The sequence below is a fragment of the Helicoverpa zea genome, chromosome 22 (assembly GCF_022581195.2).
Source record: "Helicoverpa zea isolate HzStark_Cry1AcR chromosome 22, ilHelZeax1.1, whole genome shotgun sequence".
Lineage (NCBI taxonomy): Eukaryota > Metazoa > Arthropoda > Insecta > Lepidoptera > Noctuidae > Helicoverpa > Helicoverpa zea.
In genome coordinates, this window is record NC_061473.1 from 2,849,922 (window position 1) to 2,875,177 (window position 25,256).

Consider the following 25,256-nt stretch of genomic DNA (forward strand, 5'->3'; position numbering starts at 1 on the left):
GGTAGAAAGGCTGAAGGTAGTGACGATGTATTACTGACTGATTAAGAAGGTTTTAGGAAAAATAATGTATAATATACCAACAGTCTTTATAAAGCTTGTTCCATAAGTAGTGTTCCTTAGCATAGAAGGGTAGAAAATAAGAAGATAGTAGTATACTTACGAGGTGTTCGCCAGAAAGCACCTCCAGCAGCGAAATGAGGTTGAGTCCATCGCGCAGGTCTTCGAATAGATCGTTCACGTGACGGTTCACCTGGACAAACAAATACATATTAGATTTTGAGAGCAAAATAAGTATTGTAAGGGTATCTTCATTCAAGTTTCTGAAAATGTACAATCTATCAGATCTATTCAAAAAAGTTGAATGAAATCCACTCTATACATAACCAATAGTAGTCAAAACTTGTAAATTATGCAGGTAATAGCCATTTTCAAATCTCTTACTGCGACTACATTAGGTGAAAAAAATACAAACCTGTAAACACATCTCTAAGATAACAAAGCTTACTCAATTAATTATTTTAATGTTAATAAAAAAACGACAACAGCCAAACACTGATTAGTGAAGCCTAAAAGATAAATCAAACAAAAAACTGTGAGAAGTCACCTAGATGACCTACAAGCAAATAATAAAACAAAAGCAGACTACGAAAAAAAAACAATACGACAATCGCAGAACCAAAATCTGAGATTGAAATTTGATAAGCTGCATGCCTTGATTAAACAGACGCTTCTAAAACTGTTTAAAAACCTTCAAATAAACAAAAAACTAAATGAACAACTGAGGGGAAGGCAAATACAAAATATTGATACAACCCCATTATTGAACCGATTTGCTATAAAGCAAACATGACATTAGAAGATAGTCCAGTGCTTAATTATTAAAGAAATCAATACAGCCTGGCAGCTGGCCCGACAGAACAATACTGGCCTAGATCTAGGAAATACAGACTGTAACTAGGTTAAGTCCGATTTCAGTGTTTTGGAAAAATTCCAAGTAAAAAATTTGGAGTGACGCTTGTCATCAGTTTCCTTTTATGTAATGTAGAAAAAAATTGTTTGCCCATTGATGATGGGTTGAAAGATCCGAGAATCTCACAGCAAATATTTTAAAATAACCATTGATTTTATTGTGATAATTATACATATGTATTCCACTCTTTCAATGCCTTCCCCAAACTGAAAAGAACACAACATCGACAATTTTACAAAACAACAGCAAGCCACAACGAACTTACTTGCTGCGGCGGACAACATGGTTGGTTGTTGATCACCTCGCACACGTGCAGTCTTGTGTAGGTCTGTCCGAGCAGCGTGGGGCAAAGTAACGTTAACACCTGGATGAGAACACGGATGAACATAGGTCTAACACTAGATAAAGACAATATGATAAAAGTTTACTTTTATGATGCTAAGAAAGTGAGAAATATGGACATCCCAATCTGAGTCAAATTCGACAGTACTAATGTGGTAGGCAGTAAAGTAAAACATGAAATCGATCACACTACCAAGTAGGATGAATTGATACTTGTGAGAACAAATCCTTGTAGTTCAAATAAGGTAACAAGGAAAAAGGATTAAATGATATGCAATTAACAGATGATAATATCAGAGTATCACCTCTTTACTTGTATACTGTGCTATAATTAACTATTACTCAGTCAATCAATCTAGCTTTCATTGTTTTCATCGCAAACAGGATTGTAATAAGTACTACTAATAAAGATAAGATGATGATGATGTCCTCCTAGCCGATTATCGGCTACGGCGGCTGTCCTCATGTAAGGAGATTAGCCAACTACGCAGGACATATTATAGTGCACGAGCATTTGCACATTTTGCAGGTGCACTCACTATTCCTAACTCTCATAGCCCGATGGGACGGTAATCCGACACGACCGGAGAGAGATCAGGCGCAGGACCGACATTTACGTGCTCTCCGATGCACGGGTGTATCAATCACCAGCTTCCAGGCTCCGGGCTGCTTTGTAAAAGTTTCCTAAAACCCACAAAGCGATTTCGACCCGACTCGGGAATCGAACCCGAGACCTCGTGCTCAGCAGCCGCACTTGCGACAGCTAGACCAACGAGGCACTAATAAAACTAGAACAGGAACTGAAGTACATTTTATCACATTGTTACAGTCCAATTATAACTTTGAAACGTAAGAATCATTGAATTAACAATAACTTACCTGTTAACAAACTAACACAACCGAACAAAATTGCTAATAGAAGTAATGCCAAAAATATAGCTTAAGACGACATTAGTGTGTAAATGTGTGAAAACTGAAACAACAAAAACAAACTAAGAACAGAATAAAGGCGAAGAGCATGCAAACAAAAAATATAACGATGGTATTCTCGACAATGATTCTGTCGGTACTAGTCCACCAACTCTTGACTCAAGCAAATAACCCAATTCGACGATTGAAGTTTTCGAGCAAACATATAATTACTTCAAAATCTATTTTGCTTGATCTTAAGTCAGATGATTTTGACTCGGCAAATATTACTTTCGAAACCATATAAAGTTAGAATAACATGAATCTATAACTAAAATCTTTTTTTGACTAATAAAACATTAAGAAAGAAGCTAACTTAAATGGTTTAACATTAACAAATACAGCTCTCATTTATCAAACGTTTTTATGGTCGTCGAGTTCTTTGACACGAACCACATTGTAAATATAACTGTACTGAGTTGATAGACTGGACGACATAGTGTTAAGCCGTGTAAATTACTATCATAGACATACTGCCATATTCCATTACGTGTTCATTTCTAACATTATAGCTGCACTTTAAGTTAATGAGGCTATGGAGATGGAACATGGCAATACTCTACAGGAGCCTAAGCAAAAAGACGGACTAACATTAGCTGTGTATACTACAGACCTTGAGATATTTCCAGTGCTGCTCCGTATCCAAATGACAAGCGATGAAAAATCAAACATATAGACTTTTATATTAGTGAAAATTTTTGGTATTGACGAAATAATTGCAAATTATTTTGCCAAGTGTAAAGTTGCTGTCACAATTTGCTTAGAACGTAAAACTGTTAGCGTAGAATGCTCGTAAAAATTACACGGTCATCGACACTTGATAGATTGCATCAATTGCATGAGGTAACACAATAGGAAAATGTTGAGGCATATTGAATGGGCGTTACATTGTCTCTATTTATAGTCGTATCTAAATTAATATCTGTAAAAGTAAGTACGTAGACATTTTATTCATCACTGCGTCTTCCTTTAACGGTGTTGTAGTAATTTCATTTTGTATTTTATGCGATGCGAAGTCAAACTTGCCATATTCTACAATTGACGTTGACTGTTTTATTAACTTACTGCGGTTTGATAAGCTAAGTCATTCGCTAACTATTTCAAAGCTGCCTTTGTTCCTTCTATTTCAAGTCCAATAATAACTAAGCATCTATTTCTGAGTATCTGTTCATTATGACTGGCGAGTCTAATTAATAAATTAACATCGATCATATTAATAGCCACTTCCTTTTAGCCGATTACAGTCATGATTCAATCCGACAGATGCTCCAACACTCGTTGCATCTTTGTAGTAGCACTTAGGGGCATTAATTGAATTCCTAGATCGCTATCTGGCTTAGTATCGAATTACTAGATAAACAATCTGTGCAGGATTGAATTAGCTACCGCAAATTGATGTTCGACGAACGAGAATCTTACTAGTTTGACCTAATGACATCAAAAGGAAAAATAGACTACGTTAGGCTGTGATAAGACGTCTTAATCAAGCTGTAAATCGATATTAGAATATCGATATCAATAGCCAAATAATATTAATCTTAACTAAAGATTAGATCACGATTAGATCGATAGTAGACTGTGATAGATTATAATTGAATTGCCCAACTGTTGATACTGATAATAATAAACATTATCTTATGAGCTCTGTCAACATTTTTAACTTGATTCTTTTCCATACCAATCAATTTTGAATCATCTACTTTTGCAGCTTTCATATCAGTATCGACACGTCATATTTCTTCTCAAACTGGTCTTACAGTTTTAAATTGAATTCTCCATCCACATTAGGTTAGAGTGGTCCCATACTGTTTATTGACTGGACATAAAACAAATGTTCCTAAAAGGAATGCACTGTTGAGTCATTACCCATGATTAATACTTCCATTAGGCTGTTACCATTTGTGTAGTATGATGTTTGAGATTGGTAGCTGTGTTCATGATTAATCATTTTCAATTAATCGTTGAGATTATGTACTTTAGGAATATGGATGGAGAAAGATGAGTACCATCTTTGATGTTGAGGTAGGTACAAGGAACAGCCATTTTGGTGTATCAGCAAAACTCTCCGAAATATTAATAGCTTAGTATGGAAATACATCAGTGGATAGCAAATATATGTATTTATTCTTCTTGGAACGGTTTTTAATTCTAGATGACGAATTGCTTACATTGCTGATTTCAAAAATCTTTAAAGACTTCGTATATTTTGGGAATAAGATGAGACATAAGACTTTCTTCTGTATTTGTTGATACATCTTTATCGGGTCCTGTATTGTATATTTAATTACAAAAGCATACTCCAAGTGAGTTCTTTCGTTTTACTTCTCTATGTGTCTGTGTGATATTCCTCTGTCTGATACAATCAGCTACTCATAATATTTCCACTGGTTATCTCCCGATAACCTTATTTCAAACGATGGCCTTGAAAGTTGCCGATTTGTGTAGCAAGGGTATTGAACTTAGGTTTTTTGTGGTTCTCACTCACCATATTAGGTTCTTTGATGTTTGAACTGCTGGTATGCTTTTATTTCTATTTATTCTCTTATGTATGACAAAGTGTGAAAAGAAGGAGGCGTTTGTATGCACATTTTCAAGTAATACATCATGGATCGTTTTAGCACTGATGTTAAACTATGCTTTAATTTTAAATTCATTCTCTTATGGAACCTCCTACAGAAGAAATACACCAAAATAGGGTCAGGAGAAAACAAAAGACATTACGAAATTTTCAAAAATAACGTTTAAGGCTTACGAGTTTATCAGATTTTAATGTGGGTAGACATTGGCAAACATAGTAGGCGTTCTCACAGGGATCCTACCCGATATGGTTTTAGGTCAAATATGACTGGTCAGCGATCATAAATTTAAATTTCAACACCCACAAAACGAAAGATTATGTCACCGTTCGCCATTTCTGTGATTTCACGATATTTTTTTCATGTGGGATGTTGGCTAGCCTTAAAAGGCTGAATTTCAAATTTTAAATATAGAACGGCTATTGTTTCTTTTTTTTATTGGTGTTAAATTAAATTATAATGCCTCCATTAGTGCCCGCTTCAATACTTAAGGAGTATTGGGTTGCCCGGGTAACTGGATTGAAGAGGTCAGATAGGCAGTCGATCCTTGTAAAACACTGGTATTCAGCTGCATCTGATTAGACTGGAAGCCGATCCCAACATAGAGGGGAAAAGACTCGGGAGACAGTGAAACAAAAGAACACACAAATACTTTGTTCTACTAAAGAGTACAAAGTAAAAAGTTTTGCAAGCTTGATAGCGCATACAAGTGCTGTATTCATATCCAAACTGGAGATTATTGAACTAGGTTCACTGGATCTTCTTATCTCCTTATCACTAAGCAGGTACCTTCGCACCAGGTCAGCCGGTCAGTTGCAACATAGCAGCTCAATGAGTCAGAGATAACGAGGTTTGTTATGGGGAACTTAACTCTATGGTATGTCAACATGTTCGTTGTATAAACATGTGACAAAAGGCTATTATTCTGATTTGTTGATATAGGGTTCTACGAGTTGAGTAATTGCTGTGGTTTGTGATTAATCTACGTACTATATTTTACTTTTAAACATCGGAATCGTGAGAACCAAGACGTTTTTGGAAGAATGTAGCACCATTCGTTTGTACAGAGACACGGTTGGTCACATTAGCGGGAGAGCAATCAGAAGTATGGGTCGTGCACGTTAATGTGTGATTAGAAACAGGAAACCTATGATAGTGTCGTTACCTATGGGCCACAAAAAGCCCAAGACCTATTCTTCACCCATTAATTGAAGAACAAACAAGTTAATCAGAAATTAATGTTTAAAAAAAACTGGCATAAGTAGCATAAAAAACATGATCACCAAGTCTTCCACACATACTACAGGGTGTTTGGCGCATGGACCGACAAAAATTTTTGGGGGATTCGTGAGGCCATGTACTAGTTTTCACTCATAGACCCAATGTCCTATATGTCACTGTATTCGAGATACGATTTTTTTTGTTTGTTTTTAAAAATAACCGGAACTATCACCTTTAAAACGCTATAACTTTTCAGTCTGTTGTCGAATTTACACCAAATCACTTTCATTGCGTTCTCTGATGTATTATTATTCCAAATAAAACATAAATTCATAGCACTAGATGGAAAAAAAATACTTGTTGAGCTTCCAAACTCTTAAAAATGAAAAAACGTATGAAAAATGTCAAATTCAAAATTAATTATAAAAAAAAGTAAAAGCTTTTATGAACTTCGTTTAATAAAAAAAAATTGCCTACTTAATACCCTTTCCAACGATATGCCACATGGGTGTGAAATCATTAATAATGTCGTCAAAATCAGAGCAGGAACGAACACGCACTCTAACGTCTCTAACAACGAACCCGTTTGATAGAACAATGGTAAGCAGGTAATTGGCAGGTAAACTGCCTGTCTCTTTCTTACGCATGAAAAATATCTCTTGTCTTTGTCTATCATTGGGTTGGAGTTTGTTATGTGATCCTTGTTTAGTCGAGATTTGACTATCTCTGCTATCGGAAGTGTCCGTGTATTTCACGTTTTCCTATTTCGTTGTTTTTTGTTAAAGTTTGTTTTTGTTAAGTTTTGTTTGTTGAACTTTTCTGTTAAACTGTTGGTGTATTCACCGTGCTTGTTACAATGCCTAACTTCAGCAACGAAGAGTATGCTGACATGTTGTTGGCATATGGCAGCGCTAATTGTAACGCTCGTGAAGCGCGTAGAATTTACCAGCAGCGTTATCCTAACCGGCGTATACCACACCACGAGACGTTTGCTACAACCTATCGACGTCTGAGGGAGACTGGAAACATAAATTTCCAAGAGCCTCGCGTTAATGTGAGGCAACATAATGTTGTAATTGATGAAAGCATTTTGCAAGCTTTTGATGAGGATCCAACGACAAGTATTCGAGTTGTAGCTGAAAGACTTCACTTGTCGGTTTGGAAAGTTTGGTCAGTTCTTCGGGAAAATGGAAAGCATGCGTATCACTACACTTCTGTTCAAGGTACGTTAAGTACTTTATTTATTTTATCAGGCGAAATCGTAAAACTAAATTTTGAACCAGTTATCTTCGACCTTATTGTGCTGAAATTTTGCACCCAAAAAACTTGTATTTTAAAATGGTTTTAACCATACACTTATTTTAAACGTTTACAAATATCCTTGTAGCTTTACTGGTTCGTTTTTCAAATAAATACCTAGTAACTTTTATTTTTTCTAATTTTATCTTTTAAATTTATGTTAGTTTTTGCCATTCAAAAAGTGAATTTTTACCAGTCTTTAATGGATTGTTCTAGGTCTCATAGATGATGATCACAGGAGACGGCTCGATTTTTGCCGATTTATGATGCATACGGACGTAGATGATACAAATTTTTTAAAAAGAATTTTGTGGACTGATGAATCCAATTTTAATCACGAGGGAATTGTGAATCTCCACAACCTTCACCATTGGGCGCAAAAAAGACAAAATCCCCGCAAGAAAAGACAAAGTTCCTTTCAAACTAAGTTTAGTGTAAACGTTTGGGCGGGGGTTATTGGAAGACACCTGATCGGTCCACATTTCTTACCAGAGCGCCTGACCGGAGAAAATTATTTGAATTTTTTACTCGAAGATTTACCTGAATTGGTATTACCAGTATTAGATGGAGAACCAATTATTTTCCAAAATGATGGCTGTCCAGCACATTACCAGCGAGACGTGCGAGAACATTTGGACAACTGTTTTCCAAATTCATGGATCGGAAGAGGCGGCCCAATTCCTTGGCCTGCACGTTCACCAGACCTGACGCCCTTGGATTTTTATGTCTGGGGCCGTGCAAAAGAAATTGTGTATGCGACTGAAGTACCCACAAGAGAAATTTTAATCGAAAGAATAAATTGCGCCTTTGAAATTATGAAAGCAGAAATGCGACTGAGGACGACGACTGTAGAAATTAGAAAAAGATGCCGTGCATGCATTCGCAACAGAGGCAGTCATTTTGAACATAATTTATAACTTAAATTTAATTAAAACATTTTAAAACATTTTTGTGTTTTCATTACCCTGGCACTGGTTAATGTGTACCTTTAGGTTTGTGACGACATTATTAATGATTTCACACCCATGTGGCATATCGTTGGAAAGGGTATTAAGTAGGCATTTTTTTTTTATTAAATGAAGTTCATAAAAGCTTTTACTTTTTTTTATAATTAATTTTGAATTTGACATTTTTCATACGTTTTTTCATTTTTAAGACTTTGGAAGCTCAACAAGTATTTTTTTTCCATCTAGTGCTATGAATTTATGTTTTATTTGGAATAATAATACATCAGAGAACGCAATGAAAGTGATTTGGTGTAAATTCGACAACAGACTGAAAAGTTATAGCGTTTTAAAGGTGATAGTTCCGGTAATTTTTAAAAACAAACAAAAAAAATCGTATCTCGAATACAGTGACATATAGGACATTGGGTCTATGAGTGAAAACTAGTACATGGCCTCACGAATCCCCCAAAAAATTGTGTCGGTCCATGCGCCAAACACCCTGTATATCAACAACACATTTTTTTTAAATAACCTCAATGCCTTTCAGAACGTCCTGACCCACAAGCTCTATACTTTCATCGAACAAGGCATCGTTCAGATCAAAAATATTCATTACATCAATGTATAAAGTTTTTGTAGCACTTTCTGTCTGAGTCATAAGAACAAGAAATCTTTGTTCAGCTATCAACGGTTCAAATTGCTGATGTTATCGCGAAGGCAGATAAATAAATAGGGCCAAGTTGGTACGAATTAATTATGATAATAAACGGGAGTTAAATGAAGCTGGTTGATGTTAAGTTTGGGGATGACGAAATTGGTATGGGTGGGAATGTGAAGGATCACACACATGATTAAGTTCATCAAACTGAGGCTGCATATGGACTTATTAGGTAACTACCTATGGTAGAACTATCTATGGTAGGTTGGTAGGTGATACTCAATCCGGAACTAAAACTCCAAACTAGGGGTTAACTTAATTTGATGGGCAGTCATACAATTTTAATTTGTCTGTAGCACAAACACCACATAAGTACTGACTCCATAGGAACAATATAAATACCAGTAGTTATATACCTACTACATATACATCAATAACTTTAATACATGTATACGTTTCTATGTAATGATCTTGTTCTATGGGTCAGGTCTGCGTTTGCGCATTGCCTTATAGGGCATGTGCAAATGTCCGGCGTGCCCCTTCACTTCAGCAGTCGGATTAGACGCCGCACACACTTGCGATTGCTAAATCTTTGCAAATAATATGAATACGTTCGTGTGAAACGTTCTTTGAAATTCATATTGGAATTTGTCTTTGAAAGTTATAGCTTTGGTTAAGGTTTTACTCAGATTCGAAATGGTTTTCTTTAGCGGTACAAACTTATGTACCTAGAAGTGAATAGGGTGTATATGTATAGCCGTTACATTTCAGCTTTCGACTAACTAGATAGACTAAGTCATTTTATAGAGAAAGTGCCACTAGCAGACACATATAAAGTTTTACATACAAGAGAGCACTTCTCTCATACTTTCATAAAATCCAACTATGTATGAACCCTGGATTATAAAGACTGAAATCACCAACAAGAATTGAGCAAGCGTGGTGATTAACGAGCAATCCTTCTCTGTGTGAGAAGGCATGTGGTCAGAAGTGGAACAGTAAAAAAAGGCTGATAATGATGATGAACTAATATATGTTTTGGTAATGTATGTTTTAGTTTTGGGCAAACTAGCGGCTACGTTTGATCTGTTCTTGCATCTTTTATTCCTTATACAAACTAAAGCTAGCTTCTCAAATCTGACTCAACCAAATCCAAAATCCGATTTCCCTTTGAAGTTCCTCAAAAGCACCACAAATATGTTTATTGAATAAAGGAACATTGCCAATAACATCCTGCGTGTATTTTCTGACGGACAAAATGGTCAGACTTACAAAGGACTGCAATATTTGATCTGTACCTCTTTTGTTCTGCAGGTTAACGACCAAGGATTGTTTGAGGATGCATGCGAAAAAGATTTTTTTTGTTATGGTATTGTGTTTTTTTGAGTGGTTTTGAATATGTCTCCGTGTGTTTTGTGCCGACTTGAAGGGTAACAGTGCAATGATAATAATGGCAAATTGAAAGAGTTTTTATGGTGAAAAATAAAATGGAGAAACATAGCTGTCACTTTGATTCTACTACAATGCAATAATAATTAAAATTTGACAGGTACGACTTGTGTCAATTTAAGTGTTAAACACGAGTAGAAGTAGTTAGTTTAATTTTATTTTATTACGTAGCGTAGTGGAGGACGCGCTTTAGCGATTTGGTTTTACACTACCTTGGTATGTGTGTAATTAATTTTACTCTTATATGGGCAAGAAAATACGATTAACAAATACTCACGCTCACACACTTTTTAGTTAGGTACTGTTTGAAATAATAAAACATCTTGAGATGTCAACCATTTCTTCTTTCAACTGTTTTTTTTTTGCAATTTACCTGACTTTACTTCGAGGAATTCAAACATCTTCCGCCAGAAACTATTCTAAATTCCTCACAAAGCGAACACAGACGTGGTCGTCGAAACAGTGAATGGCAATGCAATATTGAAAGTGCAAGCTGCAAATGATTGACGTACATTGCGTGTTCTGGATGCAGAAGATAGAGAAATTACATGACGTAAGCTGCTATGTATGTCTAGACTTGTGATAGGTGATGATTGATTGATAGACTGCCGTGATGCATTTTTATCATGTCGATATCAGTTCATGTTATTTCATTGTAGGTGCCTAAATATAGGAAACGTTTTTATGTCTTTACTACGAAGAGATGGGGCGTAAAGTATGTAGCCAGGATTCATAGTCTTTGGGATACGTCAGTTAGGTTTCAATGATAACTTTGGTATTTATTACGTTGTCAGTTGATCATAGAAACTCATGAAGTAATTCCGATCCGAAATTATCGATTCTCTGACCACTACGACTGTTTTTGCCGTCTAATGTAACAACCACCTAATCCTCAGTATATTAGAGCAGCTTCAGTCAAAAAACTTCCCTTAACTAAAGTTAAGTCATTATTTCGACTCTCACATAACTACGCGTTATGCTTTGTGCATACATTGTGACCATCACGGAATCTCTAGTGGCCAAGAACCACGAGATCTATATAAAGTCACTAGTAGCCAAGAACTACACCTTTATTTGTTTCTAAACGCTACGTTTTCTGAACTGCAATACACACGCCTTAACACCACAAATCATTACAAGTAAGTCAAGTGCGCATACGACTTACATCATTATACGTCGGAACGTTTATGCGCGTCTCACGACCACTCAATGAATATTGACGCGTATCGTCCGCCAAAGTGACAATTTATAGCACACGATGTAGGTACTAAGTAAACGGTTTTACACGTTTGTTTTTTTGAAGTTATAATTTTGGTTGACAGAACATCAAAAAATATACATAATTCGATAAGAAAAATTTAAATCTTAGAACCTCGTGAGTGTGATTATCAAAAGGAACAACCTTTTCTTTCAGTATTTGTTTTGCTAAGAATGTTACAGATTGATTTTTTTTTCTTAATACTTTGTTGTATGGACCATTTTGTACTGAGATTTTAATAACTCAGTACTTTTGGTCGTATTCCTGACTTAAAACCTAACCTAAACAAAGTCCATTTTAATATAGCTCTAGGCTTATTAATTCAATTTCTAACGAGCTCAGTTTTATCAAACGATATTAACAGATTTATGTCAATTAAATCTAATTTCATTACAAAATTAATTAACACTCAAAATGATTTCAAGGAGTATTATCGGATATCATTAAATTAAAATTAATTAGTCAAGCCTAATTTACGGAATCAATTACTTACTATTTTATCTTGCAACAAAGTTTCGTAACAGACAACTGATTCATAAGCAAATTGTGACAGTTTGTAATAATAAAAAGATAAAGATATGTATAACAAAAGAAACATTATCTTTACCTTTTTGAGATGTTTGTTGACCCACTTAGTGAACGTCTTCTTTTGTATGGCATCACGTTCATCTGGAAAAAGAAATTAATATTTTGAGTAAATAAAACGGTCATTACGAGGAACAAGCATTAATCATAGAACTAAGAAAATATCAGATTACTAATCACTTAAAAAGTGGTACAAAATAACGTTAAATTCAACACGAATTTGAATTAAGAAAAAAAAATTAGCAGTTTTTATGAGAAAATTGAACAATAAAGATTAACGACTAGCCTGCATTCGAAAATTAAAACAAAAGAACATAACTGTTCCAAATTCAAAATGCTACAATCCATGGAACACTTTCCGAAACATTTGAATAAAGAACGGCTTGATTGGCTGTATAAAAATTATAGTATCATCATCACCATTTAAAAATTGCACAATTTATTATTCTCCCAGTATAACGCGGCCGAATTACACAGCTGTTGCGGGTCAACGAACTTGGGCTGGATAGATAACATTCTTATTTGGTCTATTAATACTTGGACTATTTTGGCGCGCACGGCTGGTTGCCAAATTATTTCTAGATCGGAAGTACTGATGTATGGGAACTGTCTACAGTTTTTTACAACGATCGGTTATTGAATACGGATTTTTTGCGAGAGGTTTTTATGTTCGTAACAAAATCTTATTAGATTCAATATTTTTCTTGGAAGCAAAATCTTGTTATTTCAATGTATTGATATCGACAGATTAATTTTATGAGTCCGCATTCAATATAAAGCGTTCTTATAAAGTACAGTTAAGCAATTTTAAAGGCGAAAACTCAATCATATTTTGACAAGATCAATACAAAATGAATATAACACTAAAAGTTATCTAGTTCAGCATTTAATAAGTAGTAAATTGTAGATCTAGTCCAACATTAAGCCTAGATATAAACAGGAAATGATCTGGACATACCAGGAGCGAATGAGACGCAGGAGGTTGGCTATATCTTAATTAAGCGTGGCGATGGTTCATTAAAATGTTTAGCGTACCAGGCTGTCAGGGACGGCCAAGTATGGCGGTCTATGAGTTAGTTGAGAGTAGATTTAGAAAGATTGATTGCAGATATTATCTGTTTTATGTTTAGAAGCAGGAAATTCTAAGTTGTTTGTACATTTCTACCTTCTAAGTGTTATCATGTTTCGAGATAGGGACACTACTGCTTCTCAAAATTCAAGAGAAAATAAGAAGCTTATCACAAAAAAATTAAACCTAATAGGTACTTCCTCCTAATTCTAACAAATACTATCCTGAAAACCGCAACTTAATCAGTTCAGCCAAAAATGAGATAATCGCGCACAGACATACATACATACAGGTCAAGTTGAGAACCTTTCTTTTTTAAGTAGGTTAAAAATGGCGACAAATCAACTCTTCGAACTTCAACCCAGAACTAGCACTGAAGTTCTTTATACATACTTTGACATTCAAACTATCGTCTTTAATAGCCGATAACTATCGACATTTGTGTTCAATCGCTAACCACGCTTATTGCCTGACAATTTGACGTGGAAGCGGTTCAATTACTATGCGTATGTCACTTCCAATTGACAGCACATCTAATGATGTGTGGCCCTTTGGCAAACAACTGTATTTAAATTAAGACGTTATTTTTATTGAAGTGTTAAAAGGTGGTGTGAATTTTAAAAACAGCTAAGAATATACTAAAACCGCACATTGTCCCCGGCCCTGAGGCCTCTGCCACTATTACAAGAGAAATAAACAAGTTTTTAACATTCTCACAGACATGTTAATGTCCTATCATTTGACAGCCTTTAATACTTTGGATAACTATGCAAATCCTTTAAAGTAAACAGGTGATCATCAAATGTAACAAATACTAGGCAAACATGCAACGGCAGGAGGTAGCTACAACCATCTAACTAATCTAAGCTTGAACTCAAAACATATATTACCTGTACGACCGATCGGCGATCCCAATATTTTATTAGCTGTTGCTTTGTTTACTAGATATAGGAATTAGACATTACTCGTATGGGGTGAATGTCAAAATTGTATCTCCAGTTACCAAAACAATAGATAGATACAATATTGGACCCGTTATCCGACACAAGAATGTTTCTTATCTCCAAAGACTGACCAGGGCAGCAGAAGTACCGAGAGATTCTCACACTCATACTCAAGAGCTTGTACAGTCAACTTCAAGTCAGTGGTAACAGTTTTATAGGAAAATCGTACTTATTACTATTGAGTTAAGGTGCATGACAGTTACCACTGATGTGCGGTTTAACGTACGTCGGTATCGAGTGCCTGTTTGCAGTTTTAGAGCACTGACATAATAATCAAATTGAGAACGCAATATGTTACGAGTGCTGCCAATTTCAAAGAGGCGGCATTCAAGTGATTCGAAGATTTTTATTTCGTCACTACACTTGTAAATGGTGATAGTAAGATGAGATGTTCTGTATGGGAAATCCCACTGATACTTAGTCAGAATAGCTTATACTTAAAAGTCGCACTCAATAACACACACACACACACACACATACACAGTTAAAGTCGCAGGTTTTCTAGTTCAACATTTACAACTCCAAGTTTTACTAAGATATCTTGGTTGCTACTTTTGATTATTTTCTGAACAATTAGAACCATGACACTGGCTTTCGGCGTATAATTGGTTCTAAAGACCGAATCAATTATTTAATTGAAGAAGTGTCCTATAAGATCACTCAGTCGTTATACCGATTGCAAAATTGTATTTCGTTTTTGGTTTCTCGACTTGACTTATATTGAGTACTCGTTCTTGATCTGTATTTAAACTATGAGTTATCTATATGTATATATGTAGGCATTATATTGTTTAGGGATCTTCTTCTTCTTTCTCCTGCCCTGTTCCCAATTTCACTTGGGGTCGGCGCAATATGTCATTTTCTTCCATTTTCCCCAGTCACTCGTCATACTGACACTCACTCCCTTCCTATTCATGTCATCTTTCAGGCAATCCATCTATCTTTTCTTAGGTCTTCCTCTTCCTCTCCATCCATCTACATTCATACTTAGCACACACTTTGTTAGGCATAAATCGACTTCAATCTCTTCATAATCTTCTAATTCTTCAATAACACGTCACACACACACACCCTCAGATTGCTAAAAACACAGATTTTCGGAAACTCCCTGGCAATATAATACCTTCCTAACATCCTTCGATACAGCCTTCAAAGATTCTCAAAGACAATCATACCAACCTTGTCCACAATTGGGGTTCAAATTACAATAGGATACACCACAGCTGGCTCATTGCCCACACGACTAATGACCCATTTCCCTCGGTCACTCCTACACTATGCATTAGATGGGCTGCTGATGCACTCACACCTATTATTATTGCATTTGTGAGCGTGATATTGAGCAATTTATCGTCTAGTGCCTCAGCTTTGTCCGTTTCAGTAATAGATGTGATTGGATTTTCCGTCTGACCTTTCTGTTCCTCTTGCGGAACCTACAAATCAGCCTTAGGTTCTGATTCATAGATACGGAATTCGGTTTTTTGCAGATCATCACTAACTTACTACATAAATTAGGTTTTATTAAAGAAATCAGACATCATCATCATCCCCTAGGTATTCTATTTTTTGTGGATGGCCCAGTATGTTTTTTTCTTCAGTACGTGTACGTTTTCTTTCTTTCTAACATTATCGCACAAGCGACATTCCTTTTGATTTGATTAAATCAGTAGCTAACGTAAGGATACAGTCAACTCTTAAGGAACAACCACCGTTAAACTAACAGAAGACAAGAAAGCATCAATTGCCAACCAACATTTGCTCAAACACACAGCCAATAAAAACCAACACGATTTGATGAGCAAAACCGCCGTCAAACATTGCATCAACGCAAGTGCATCACGCTGATCGTGTATATTGAATTGTCCATGCTTCACGACAGCGAATTAGCTGGGCGTTCACACCGCGTTACGCTGCGTTACGTCACTGCGTCATCAGAATATTGCACGAAATGCGTATCAGTTTTTAGTGTAAGTGATAGAATTCCATTGTTTTTAGTGTAAGTGTACATTAGTAGTGAATAGAGAGTGCAACAATGTATGTAAATGGTAATGGCGTTGCGATGTTTTCTGCGTAGTTGGAGAGTTTATGAAGATAATACTGGGGATATTCTCACTAACGTCGAAGGTCTGTCTATAAAATAAGCATACATAGCATTTCAGAATTAAAACCCAATTTTGGAAATGTATCAAGCGAAGCAAAAAATCTATGGTATAGTTTTAACGTTACAGTTGCAACTATCTTCCAAATTACCCTGTAACCTGCTTGACTGTTCAGTCCTAGATTTTATATATAACATAAGTTATCATTTATATACATTTTTACTTATGTGGTTATCAGCATGCGTTTTGACGCTAAAATGTCTACCTGTTACAATGCACGTGCATTCACCGTTACAATCAGTAAATGCAGCAATGGCTGGTTATCTCTGTTGATAAACGCTATCGCGTCATTCTTTATATCTTTTTTCGCGTCATCGGTATTGTTACTATATCTTTTTAAAAATACCTTTCTTATATACCAACTCTAACTCAAATAGTATTTTTTTTTATCAACAATCCTATTATGTACGGCCCATTATCCAATTAAGTTACTATATTCGAATCTACCATGAAAAGGGTAAAAGATAACAAAAGCGAACCAACAAAATTCAACGATCACTGAACTCAAAAGGCAACAAAAAATGTATAATTTCAAAGGCTCATTACCAGGTTATCAGAAACAAGATAACTATAGAAGTACCAGGATAGCATGATAACTAGGACGTCAACTTACGCAAAGTCAGTGGGAGTCCTTTCAAAAGACTAGCTTAGGTGGGCGGACAATTACATAGAACGAAAACTCTCTATCACCTTGAGAAATGCAAATTGTACTGCATTGACCTACTTGCTAATCTGCTAGTTACAATAATATTATTTGTTAAGTATGATTGTTTTAAAAATAAACATGATTAATTCGGTCGTGCTAATTAAGGAATGCAAGCGTAATTGCGCATTATTTATTTATTTATTTATTTATTTAAAATACTTTATGCACATTGTACAACGGCGGACTTAACGCCTTAGGCGTTCTCTGCCAGTCTACCTTAGGGTGGTGGTGAAACAGAAGTGGTAGGTGCAACACAGTTTGAGCATAAGTGCAAGAAAATAAAAATAAATATATTTATGTATATATAAATATAATAAAAATATATATATATATATTACTGAATCCAAGAGAAGAAAGTGAAGAAAATGAACTAGTGTAATGATTCCGCCAACTTGCCATGGATGTGATTACGCAGTTTAATTTTAAACGTGTGTCGACTATTTACCATCCTGACCTCCAAGGGTAGCTCATTCCAGAGAAGGATAGATTTAACAAAGAAGGAAGAGTGAATAATATCTGAACGGTGAGCAGGGCAATGAAGAAGACGATTATTAGAGGAGCGGAGATTTTTATTGTGCTGTGAACACACATACTGAAAGTGAGAGGTTAAGTATGCAGGTGAAGACGGGGTATATAGTATAGAAAAAAGAGTAGTTAATGCCCTCATCACACGTCGCTGTCTTATCGGTAGCCATTTAAGTTGCGCTCGATACGCTGACACATGATCGTACTTGCGAAGATTAAAGACGAATCGAATGCAATTATTGAGAAGCCGGTCTAGTTTATTGAGCAGATCTGCATTCAGGTCATAGTAGCAAACATCACCATAGTCGATTATAGGAAAGATTAAGGTTTGCATAAGCATTGCCTTTACATGGACAGGTAGCAAGTTTTTAAAGCGATAGAGAAACCGCAGCGTATTCGTGATTTTTTGACTGACAGCTGCGACTTGTGCTTGCCAATTGAGTGAGGAGTCAAGTTGTAGGCCCAAATTCTTCACAGAGCAGCTGTACGGTATAGCTATCCCGTCAAATACCAAAGTTGGCAACCCAAGGGCGTCTACTTTTCCTAAAACTCTTGAGCTACCAATGATAATGGCTTGGCATTTGACAGGATTAACTGCCACTCCGAACCTGTCAGACCAACTCTTGACTACCTCCAAGTCCTTGTTCATTTTAACAAGCGTAGCTGCCAACTCATTCACTTTTGTGTGACGATACAACTGCAAGTCATCGGCATAGAGATGATACGAACACTGAAGTTCAGGAGTAAGGAAATTTATAAATATAGAGAATAACAGAGGTGAGAGTATGCCGCCTTGAGGAACGCCAGCATTCAAAGTACACCAGGTAGATGAATCCTCATCCACCCGAACCGACTGCTGGCGATCATGAAGATAAGAAGAAAACCAGTCTAACGCCTTAGAAGAGACCATAAGATTGGATAGAATAGATAAAAGGATATCATGACTGACGGTATTGAACGCATTTGAAAAATCCACGAGTACCAACACTGTGAGATTAGCGTCTTCCATAGCAAATCTAATATCGCCAGTCACTTTGAGGAGGGCAGAAGAAGTGCTGTGGCCCGGCCTAAATCCGGATTGGAAAGGGCTCAGTAGCTTATTGCCGTAGATGAAACGAGCAAATTGCTTATGAGCACAAGCCTCAAGCACTTTGGCCTCAAGCACTTTTTTTCATTATCAGTTTCTTGAATGAAGATGTGACAATTCATTAACTTTTAATTGACATTATTTATATCCTCGATGATATCATTTTCTAAGTAAATCAGTTTTGATTTTCTTCTGACGCTGTGTCTAGTGAAATGGCTAATATTCTTAGTGCCACAAATGTAAGGACGAATACTAGTGCATTCTTTGATCATTATCAAACAGAAGAAGTGTAGCTTTACAGAATAGAAAAAGTTGGTTGTGAGATGATGTCGAAGTATTGAAGAAGACCACGAGTAAACTTTGGGTTAAGTGCAGATACAAGACGATGACAGGATATCAACAATCGAAGAGCATAAGAAGTGAGGTGAGAAGGAACTTTCATTTAAACAGAAAAGAAAGATCCTTAAGAAAAACGCACTCTCAATTTTCTCTGCGGTCTATTATTCCCTCTAGCAAAGAAAACTAGTTATTTCAAGACTTCTATAAAACACCTAGTCTAACACTAAACTTGCAACATTGTAACAAATAGACGCCCAATAAATCGTGCAGACAACTGCTACTTACATGGCAACAGCCTGAATAATCACATTTATCAGATCAAGCATACATTGTAACTACTGAACTACTAATGTCTGCCTTTAAAACTATCTGTAGAGCGATAGCATATCTTAGGGAATGTAGGAAACTTGTGAAGGATTCGAATTTTAAAAGATTGCAAGCTTGATAGAGTTCCTTTCTACGTGGTTGGCAATTAATCTCTTTACAATTCTGAACTCCTGGTACTTTTCGCCTGAGTGATTTGAAAAAGCTTTTTTGGAAAAAAATGTTGATAGGAGTTATAGACCGGATTCATAATATTTATGGCCCGATAAACAACAGAATACCTCTTATATGGCAATTTTGAATACTTAAGATAAATGTAGGCGTAAAATGTTTATTCTTAAGCATCTTTAGTAATTACACCACATCACCATTTGTGACTTCTATTGGAATTCGAAATAGACGGAAATATCTACTAAAATCTCCTTTAATGGTAGCGTCCCACACGAATCATAAAATTCTACCAAAGAGTGGTTATAACCACAGTTTTATGACATATCAGGTAATGAGTTAACACATTAATGTGTTTGACTACAACAATAGCTAAAAGGATCTTAAAATCATTGCTTTAGTAGTACGAGCAGTTATCTACAGCCACTTTAACCATTATGGTTTGGTTACTGTTGAATTCAAGAAGACAAGAAGAGTGTGAAATGAATACCGCCGTATGACCGAGAGGGAAGATTCATAAAAATCGACAAAAGTGCAATTATGAAAGACAGATCTAAACCACAGTTTAGATAATATTCTGTACCTAAGCTACAATAAAATAAACGAGCAACAAACTAAGGCGGATGTGGTAAAACAAATGCTCGCTAATTAATCACAGAAAGGAATTCCAAACCATTTCACAAACATAAGGAATGTACACGACATGTTTCTATTTAAATCCTAGCCCGAGGTACGAGCGTTTGTGACATTTGTATAACGAATTGGTACTTCGGAAGGGAGTATTGAGAATAGCGCTGACTGAATAATCACCTTCATATACTCTTGGTTCCTGATGGCACTCCGAAAGAAGGAATTGAAGTTAAGAAGAAGTACATAGAAGCAAGCACCATTTTTGACAAAGAATCTAAAATTGCAGAAGCTAAATTAACACATTCTTAAAAGTTGTCAGACTTTTGGGATTCAGGCCACTTGGACCATCTAGAATCGAAGACAATTTTGGATTTTCTATAAGGGACGCGATAGTATCAATGTCAATCAAGAGGGATCAGTTTCATCCGTAGAAGCATTGATTGAAATTGCCCTCACCGTTACATCTTTAGACACAATTCCAGCACCAACTGCGTTAGATACAGGAGAATGCGCACCATTTGATAAGCGCTATATCAATTGGCACTTGATTGCACTAATTAACCGATTCGTTCCGATGTCTTGGGGTCAATACAATCAAGTTTTGAGGCCGGTGGAAGGCCTTTCAGATGCTATCGTGGCGTCAATCATCGTTGCTGCATTTGTATGCATCATGAAGATTTAATTGATGATGATAATTTATGAGGTGATAGAATTTGAGATTGTTGACTATCATGATTTCGTATTCGGCCTTGTATGTTTTGTTATGTCTCTCAGAAAGTGGATAGTTTAAGCGATATATCCTCAACTTAGACATAGGGCTACCTGGCATATGGTATCACTTATAATGATGTCCATTTAAAGAATAAACGTAGGAGAGTATACATACTTTAGGTCAGGTAGAATTGTATATACTTCGCTTTTGTCCGAAATGGTTGACCATATTTCTAATTTTAGTATCAGGGGCTGTCTTATTAAAACTGACTTGAATAACCAGTTGGCGCCGCCTAAATTGCCTTATTTATGCATCTTTAGCAATAAATACAGTCATTGTGTCATCCATTGCAGAAGTTTGCCGAGGCGAGGGTCAGCTTGCATTCCTAGTACCAGGTTATCATAAGTGCATAAGACTAGTTTGTATCGATAAAGTTATCTTATTCCTTACCTGATCTACCTATGTTTTAATTTTCCATACATGTAGATACAGTTTGCTTTGTACCTTTAACGTAAGCCGGTACTTACATATTTATAACGTTGTGTTTAAATAAAACTACTTTTACGGATTTTATCGCGTTATATTAATATTATTTAATCCCGACGTTTCGGATCCTTTACAGCATCCATGGTCACGGGCAGACTAAGGTGTTGGTCGTCTTGATATATTAGTTACAAACAGCTACCCTACATTTTGTTGATTATTATTGACAATCCGATTCACGCAAAACGAGCTCACTGTATCCATAGGTCGAGCAGTTGTAGGCTTGGATTTTGATTTAATACTTTCTATGATGGGATTCCAAGCAGGTGGTATGCACCAGCCATCTTCTCTATTGAAATTTGGATGTTTTTTAATTTAAATAGCCTCGCGAATCATCCTAGGTAGGAATCGGTTTTCTCTTGCAAGGACTTGTGGTTTATCAAATCTGATGTAATGCTGGGCCTTGTCTAGTGTGTGTTCACAAACTGCTGACTGTCTGGAACGGCGGTGTTTGACATCGGCGATGTGTTCTTTTACGCGGGTCCCTATGCTTCTTTTAGTTTGGCCTATGTAAGAGAGACCACAATCAATATCACAATCAACTGCAGCTCATGCAAATAAGTTTCTTGATCCATTGACCAACATTTTCCATTCTTCACCATACAGATTATGGTATGTAAATGAACTGGTAAATAACCAGTTAACAATAATATACGTTACGTCTGTTCTTTGTTCAGTACACATGGCGATAGAAAGATAAGATAGCGAGATAGAATTAACGTTATCATCCCATACCTGATATAGCGGCGCTGATATTTTGACAATAAATATAGTTTTTATTGTTGTGATCCTATAGTTTAAAGTTTTATAGATTAATGCTCAATCCTTTCCCATGTGAGAGGAGGCCTGTGCCCAGCAGCGGGACTATAAAAAGGTTGTAACAGTAACAGTATAGTTTAAAGTGGGAGACATTTTGGGTGATGCACTTATGGACATAGATGTAACACCAATATGCTATTGAACTGGAGAATCTAAACATGAAGAGGATCGATGAACAGTTGCCAATTTCCTATTTAAAGAAATCGATCGGTTTGATGAAGATCAATCAACAGAAGGACAATAAAAAATTTGTGTTAATACCAATTTCTGAATTGAACTAAACCTACTTTATAAAGAAAGAGCTTTACAGTCTGGTACTAGAAGTTGGATAAACTTTCTCATTTATAGTTTTCTACAGGTTTAATCACCTAACAAGAGTTTCCCAAATCCGCCTGAGGGCCTCTGACGTGGAGTTGTAACAACGACTGCTACTGAGTAGCATTCGGGACATTTATATTAACCTAAGGATAGAAAGGATTCGAATTTAAACTTTCAAATCTTAAGCCTAAACGAGTCAGTATTTTAGGAAATACTAGTGGGAGTAAAGAATGTTACATTCACCAAGTATTACGTACCCACTTAACTAAATGTTTTTATGAATTATGTCGAAGTAAGAGTATTTTGAAAGTGAATGTTGATTTTTGTACTGTAAATATTATTTTTATTGCAACGTCTGCTGAAGATAGTTTTGGTCAAAATATTGACAAGCAATGACGATGTTGTATGTAGTAGAAATCCTAAAGATAATCTATGATGCAATTTTAAATTGAAAGACAGTTGTTGATCAAATAAATCTTCAGTCATAAATATCAAGGAAATCTTAATTCTATAACAAATCGATATTTTAGTAACAAACAACTCAAATAAAATCAAATCTAATTTTGGACATTAATTGCGATTTACGAACACTCATGCCAAAACAACACAATTTTAATAAGATTAGTAAAAAAACGTTACAATTTAAATCATAAATCTAAAAAGTCGTTAATGGTTTGAATTTAAATTAAGAAGGCACCACAACAACGAATAAAAAAATCTTAACAAGTTTTTGTGAACTTGAAACTGGCAGACTGGCTGCTGAGAATTATAATCAAGCAACAGCTGACTTCTAAAGTTTGAAATTGGAACTTGTTTCAATTTGGAATAAGAAAGAAGAAACATACATGACATAATCAAAGACATGCTAACCTAAAAGTTAATTCTCGCTAAGAGCAGTATCAAATCGAACAGTGAATAAACATCCACAGGAAGATTATATTACCTACGTTTAATTTAATTAATAAACAAAATACATCCATTCGCCAACCTGACCTCGACAGGAAGTGCAGTATGATATAAGCGGATGGATGGCAACCCTGACCGGGAAAACAGAGTGCTTGGAGAATTTAAAAACACTGCCGGTGCATCAAAACAATTGGATGTTTTTAAAACAAATGCAGCACGCACACTAGTAAACATTGGGTCTAGAAGGGCTATTTCATCTGAATTAGGAAGGATTATTAGGAACGTCTTTATATCATGGCTTCGCTAAAGACTTAATAATGTCTAGAAGAGATCAGTTACTGTTTATGATACTGTTTATAAAAATGGTAATGAAAAATGCAAATGATGAAGTACCAACTGCAATTATTAAAAGTGAGATCAATGTGCAATCTTTTGAACAGAGAGATTGAATCCAGAAAACATGGTTAGGTTATCAACAATGGTGATGAAGAGATAAAGTACAGGAAGGACGCTTAGTAGACAACGGGCATGATTAAATACCTATCTACTGAGTGTTAACTCAAATGGATAAAGGCATGTTTAGTAGAACGAACTTTACATTCTAAGGTTCGTGTTAAGGTATATTATTTTTAGTAGTCACGACATTTCAAATCCAAACATCAGTTCAGACACTATAGCCTTCCAAAAAAATTGTTACTACATCGACTGCACCACAAACGCACGCGCATTCTCTATAATCCCACCACCACGAACCTGACTGTTGAATAAAGAATCCCCAACAAGTTGTACCTTTGAATTTGGTCAAGTTCTCCTCGTAAACCTGATCATGGGTGTCAGCAGATTCACCCCTGTGCCGTTTCGAAGGATGGGGACCTTCGTAGTACGCGCCGCCGTTCACCCCATCCTGCATCACCTCTTGAGGGTCGAAACCCAGTCGCTCCTTGTAGTACGCTTGTGTCGACATTTTCACGCACACACACTTTTCATAGTTATCAACTTCACTTTAATTTTTTGGGTTAGCACTTTTTTTTGTGAGCACTTTTTTTTGGGTCCACTGACGCTTAACAAGTTATTATGAAAGGATTCGCCAAAATCCATCCACAATAAGCCCGTGTAAGGTAAGAGGTCGTATATAAACGATTCACCACTATTTTATCACGATCGATGTCATCCAGTCAACTTGTTCTACAAAAGGAAAGTTGCAGAAACCCCTTGACACACACTTTATTGATCTTGACACGATTTTTTTTTCTGTTATTACTCACGTAAATGTCTGCCTTATTGAGTATTAAAAAAGCTTGTTAATGTTAATATGGCAACACTAAATTAAACGTTAGTTTTTTTTTTTTTCAATTTGGAATGCTTGGTTACTTTTTAAATATTTAAAATCCGTTCGGATATGCTGTCAGTAAAGTATGATTCACTTCGGTTTTTTCACATAAAGCTTCGTACACATTTGTGTAAATACGACTGGAAACGGCCTGTGGAAACAAAAGGAACGGATGATTTACATTCGTTTCACGAGGTCTGTGTTACCACACACAAATAATGACTCACACGATCTTTAGGAGGTTGTTCTGTAATGATACTATTTACCGTGAAAACGAGGATTTTGGTAATTTAGCCGACCTTGAATAATAAAGCAATAACGTTTGTATGTAACAAAGTTAATA

General features: G+C 35.9%; 1 protein-coding gene across 5 annotated transcripts in view; it reads right to left on the reverse strand.

Annotated features, from left to right (window-relative positions):
• The window catches only part of LOC124641568 (microtubule-actin cross-linking factor 1), a 319,179-nt gene that overhangs the window by 171,966 nt on the left and 121,957 nt on the right, over positions 1–25,256 (reverse strand). For 3 of the 5 annotated variants that reach the window (XM_047179706.1, XM_047179704.1, XM_047179688.1), the window contains 3 exons: positions 24,373–25,064; positions 12,297–12,358; positions 161–250 (listed from right to left, as the gene is read on the reverse strand). In XM_047179706.1, the coding sequence (XP_047035662.1) occupies positions 161–250; positions 12,297–12,358; positions 24,373–24,547 (327 nt within the window). In that variant the 5' untranslated portion in view covers positions 24,548–25,064. Of the gene's footprint in view, positions 1–160; positions 251–12,296; positions 12,359–24,336; positions 25,065–25,256 lie in introns of those variants that run through there. The other 2 variants (XM_047179684.1, XM_047179691.1) reach the window with 2 other exon arrangements.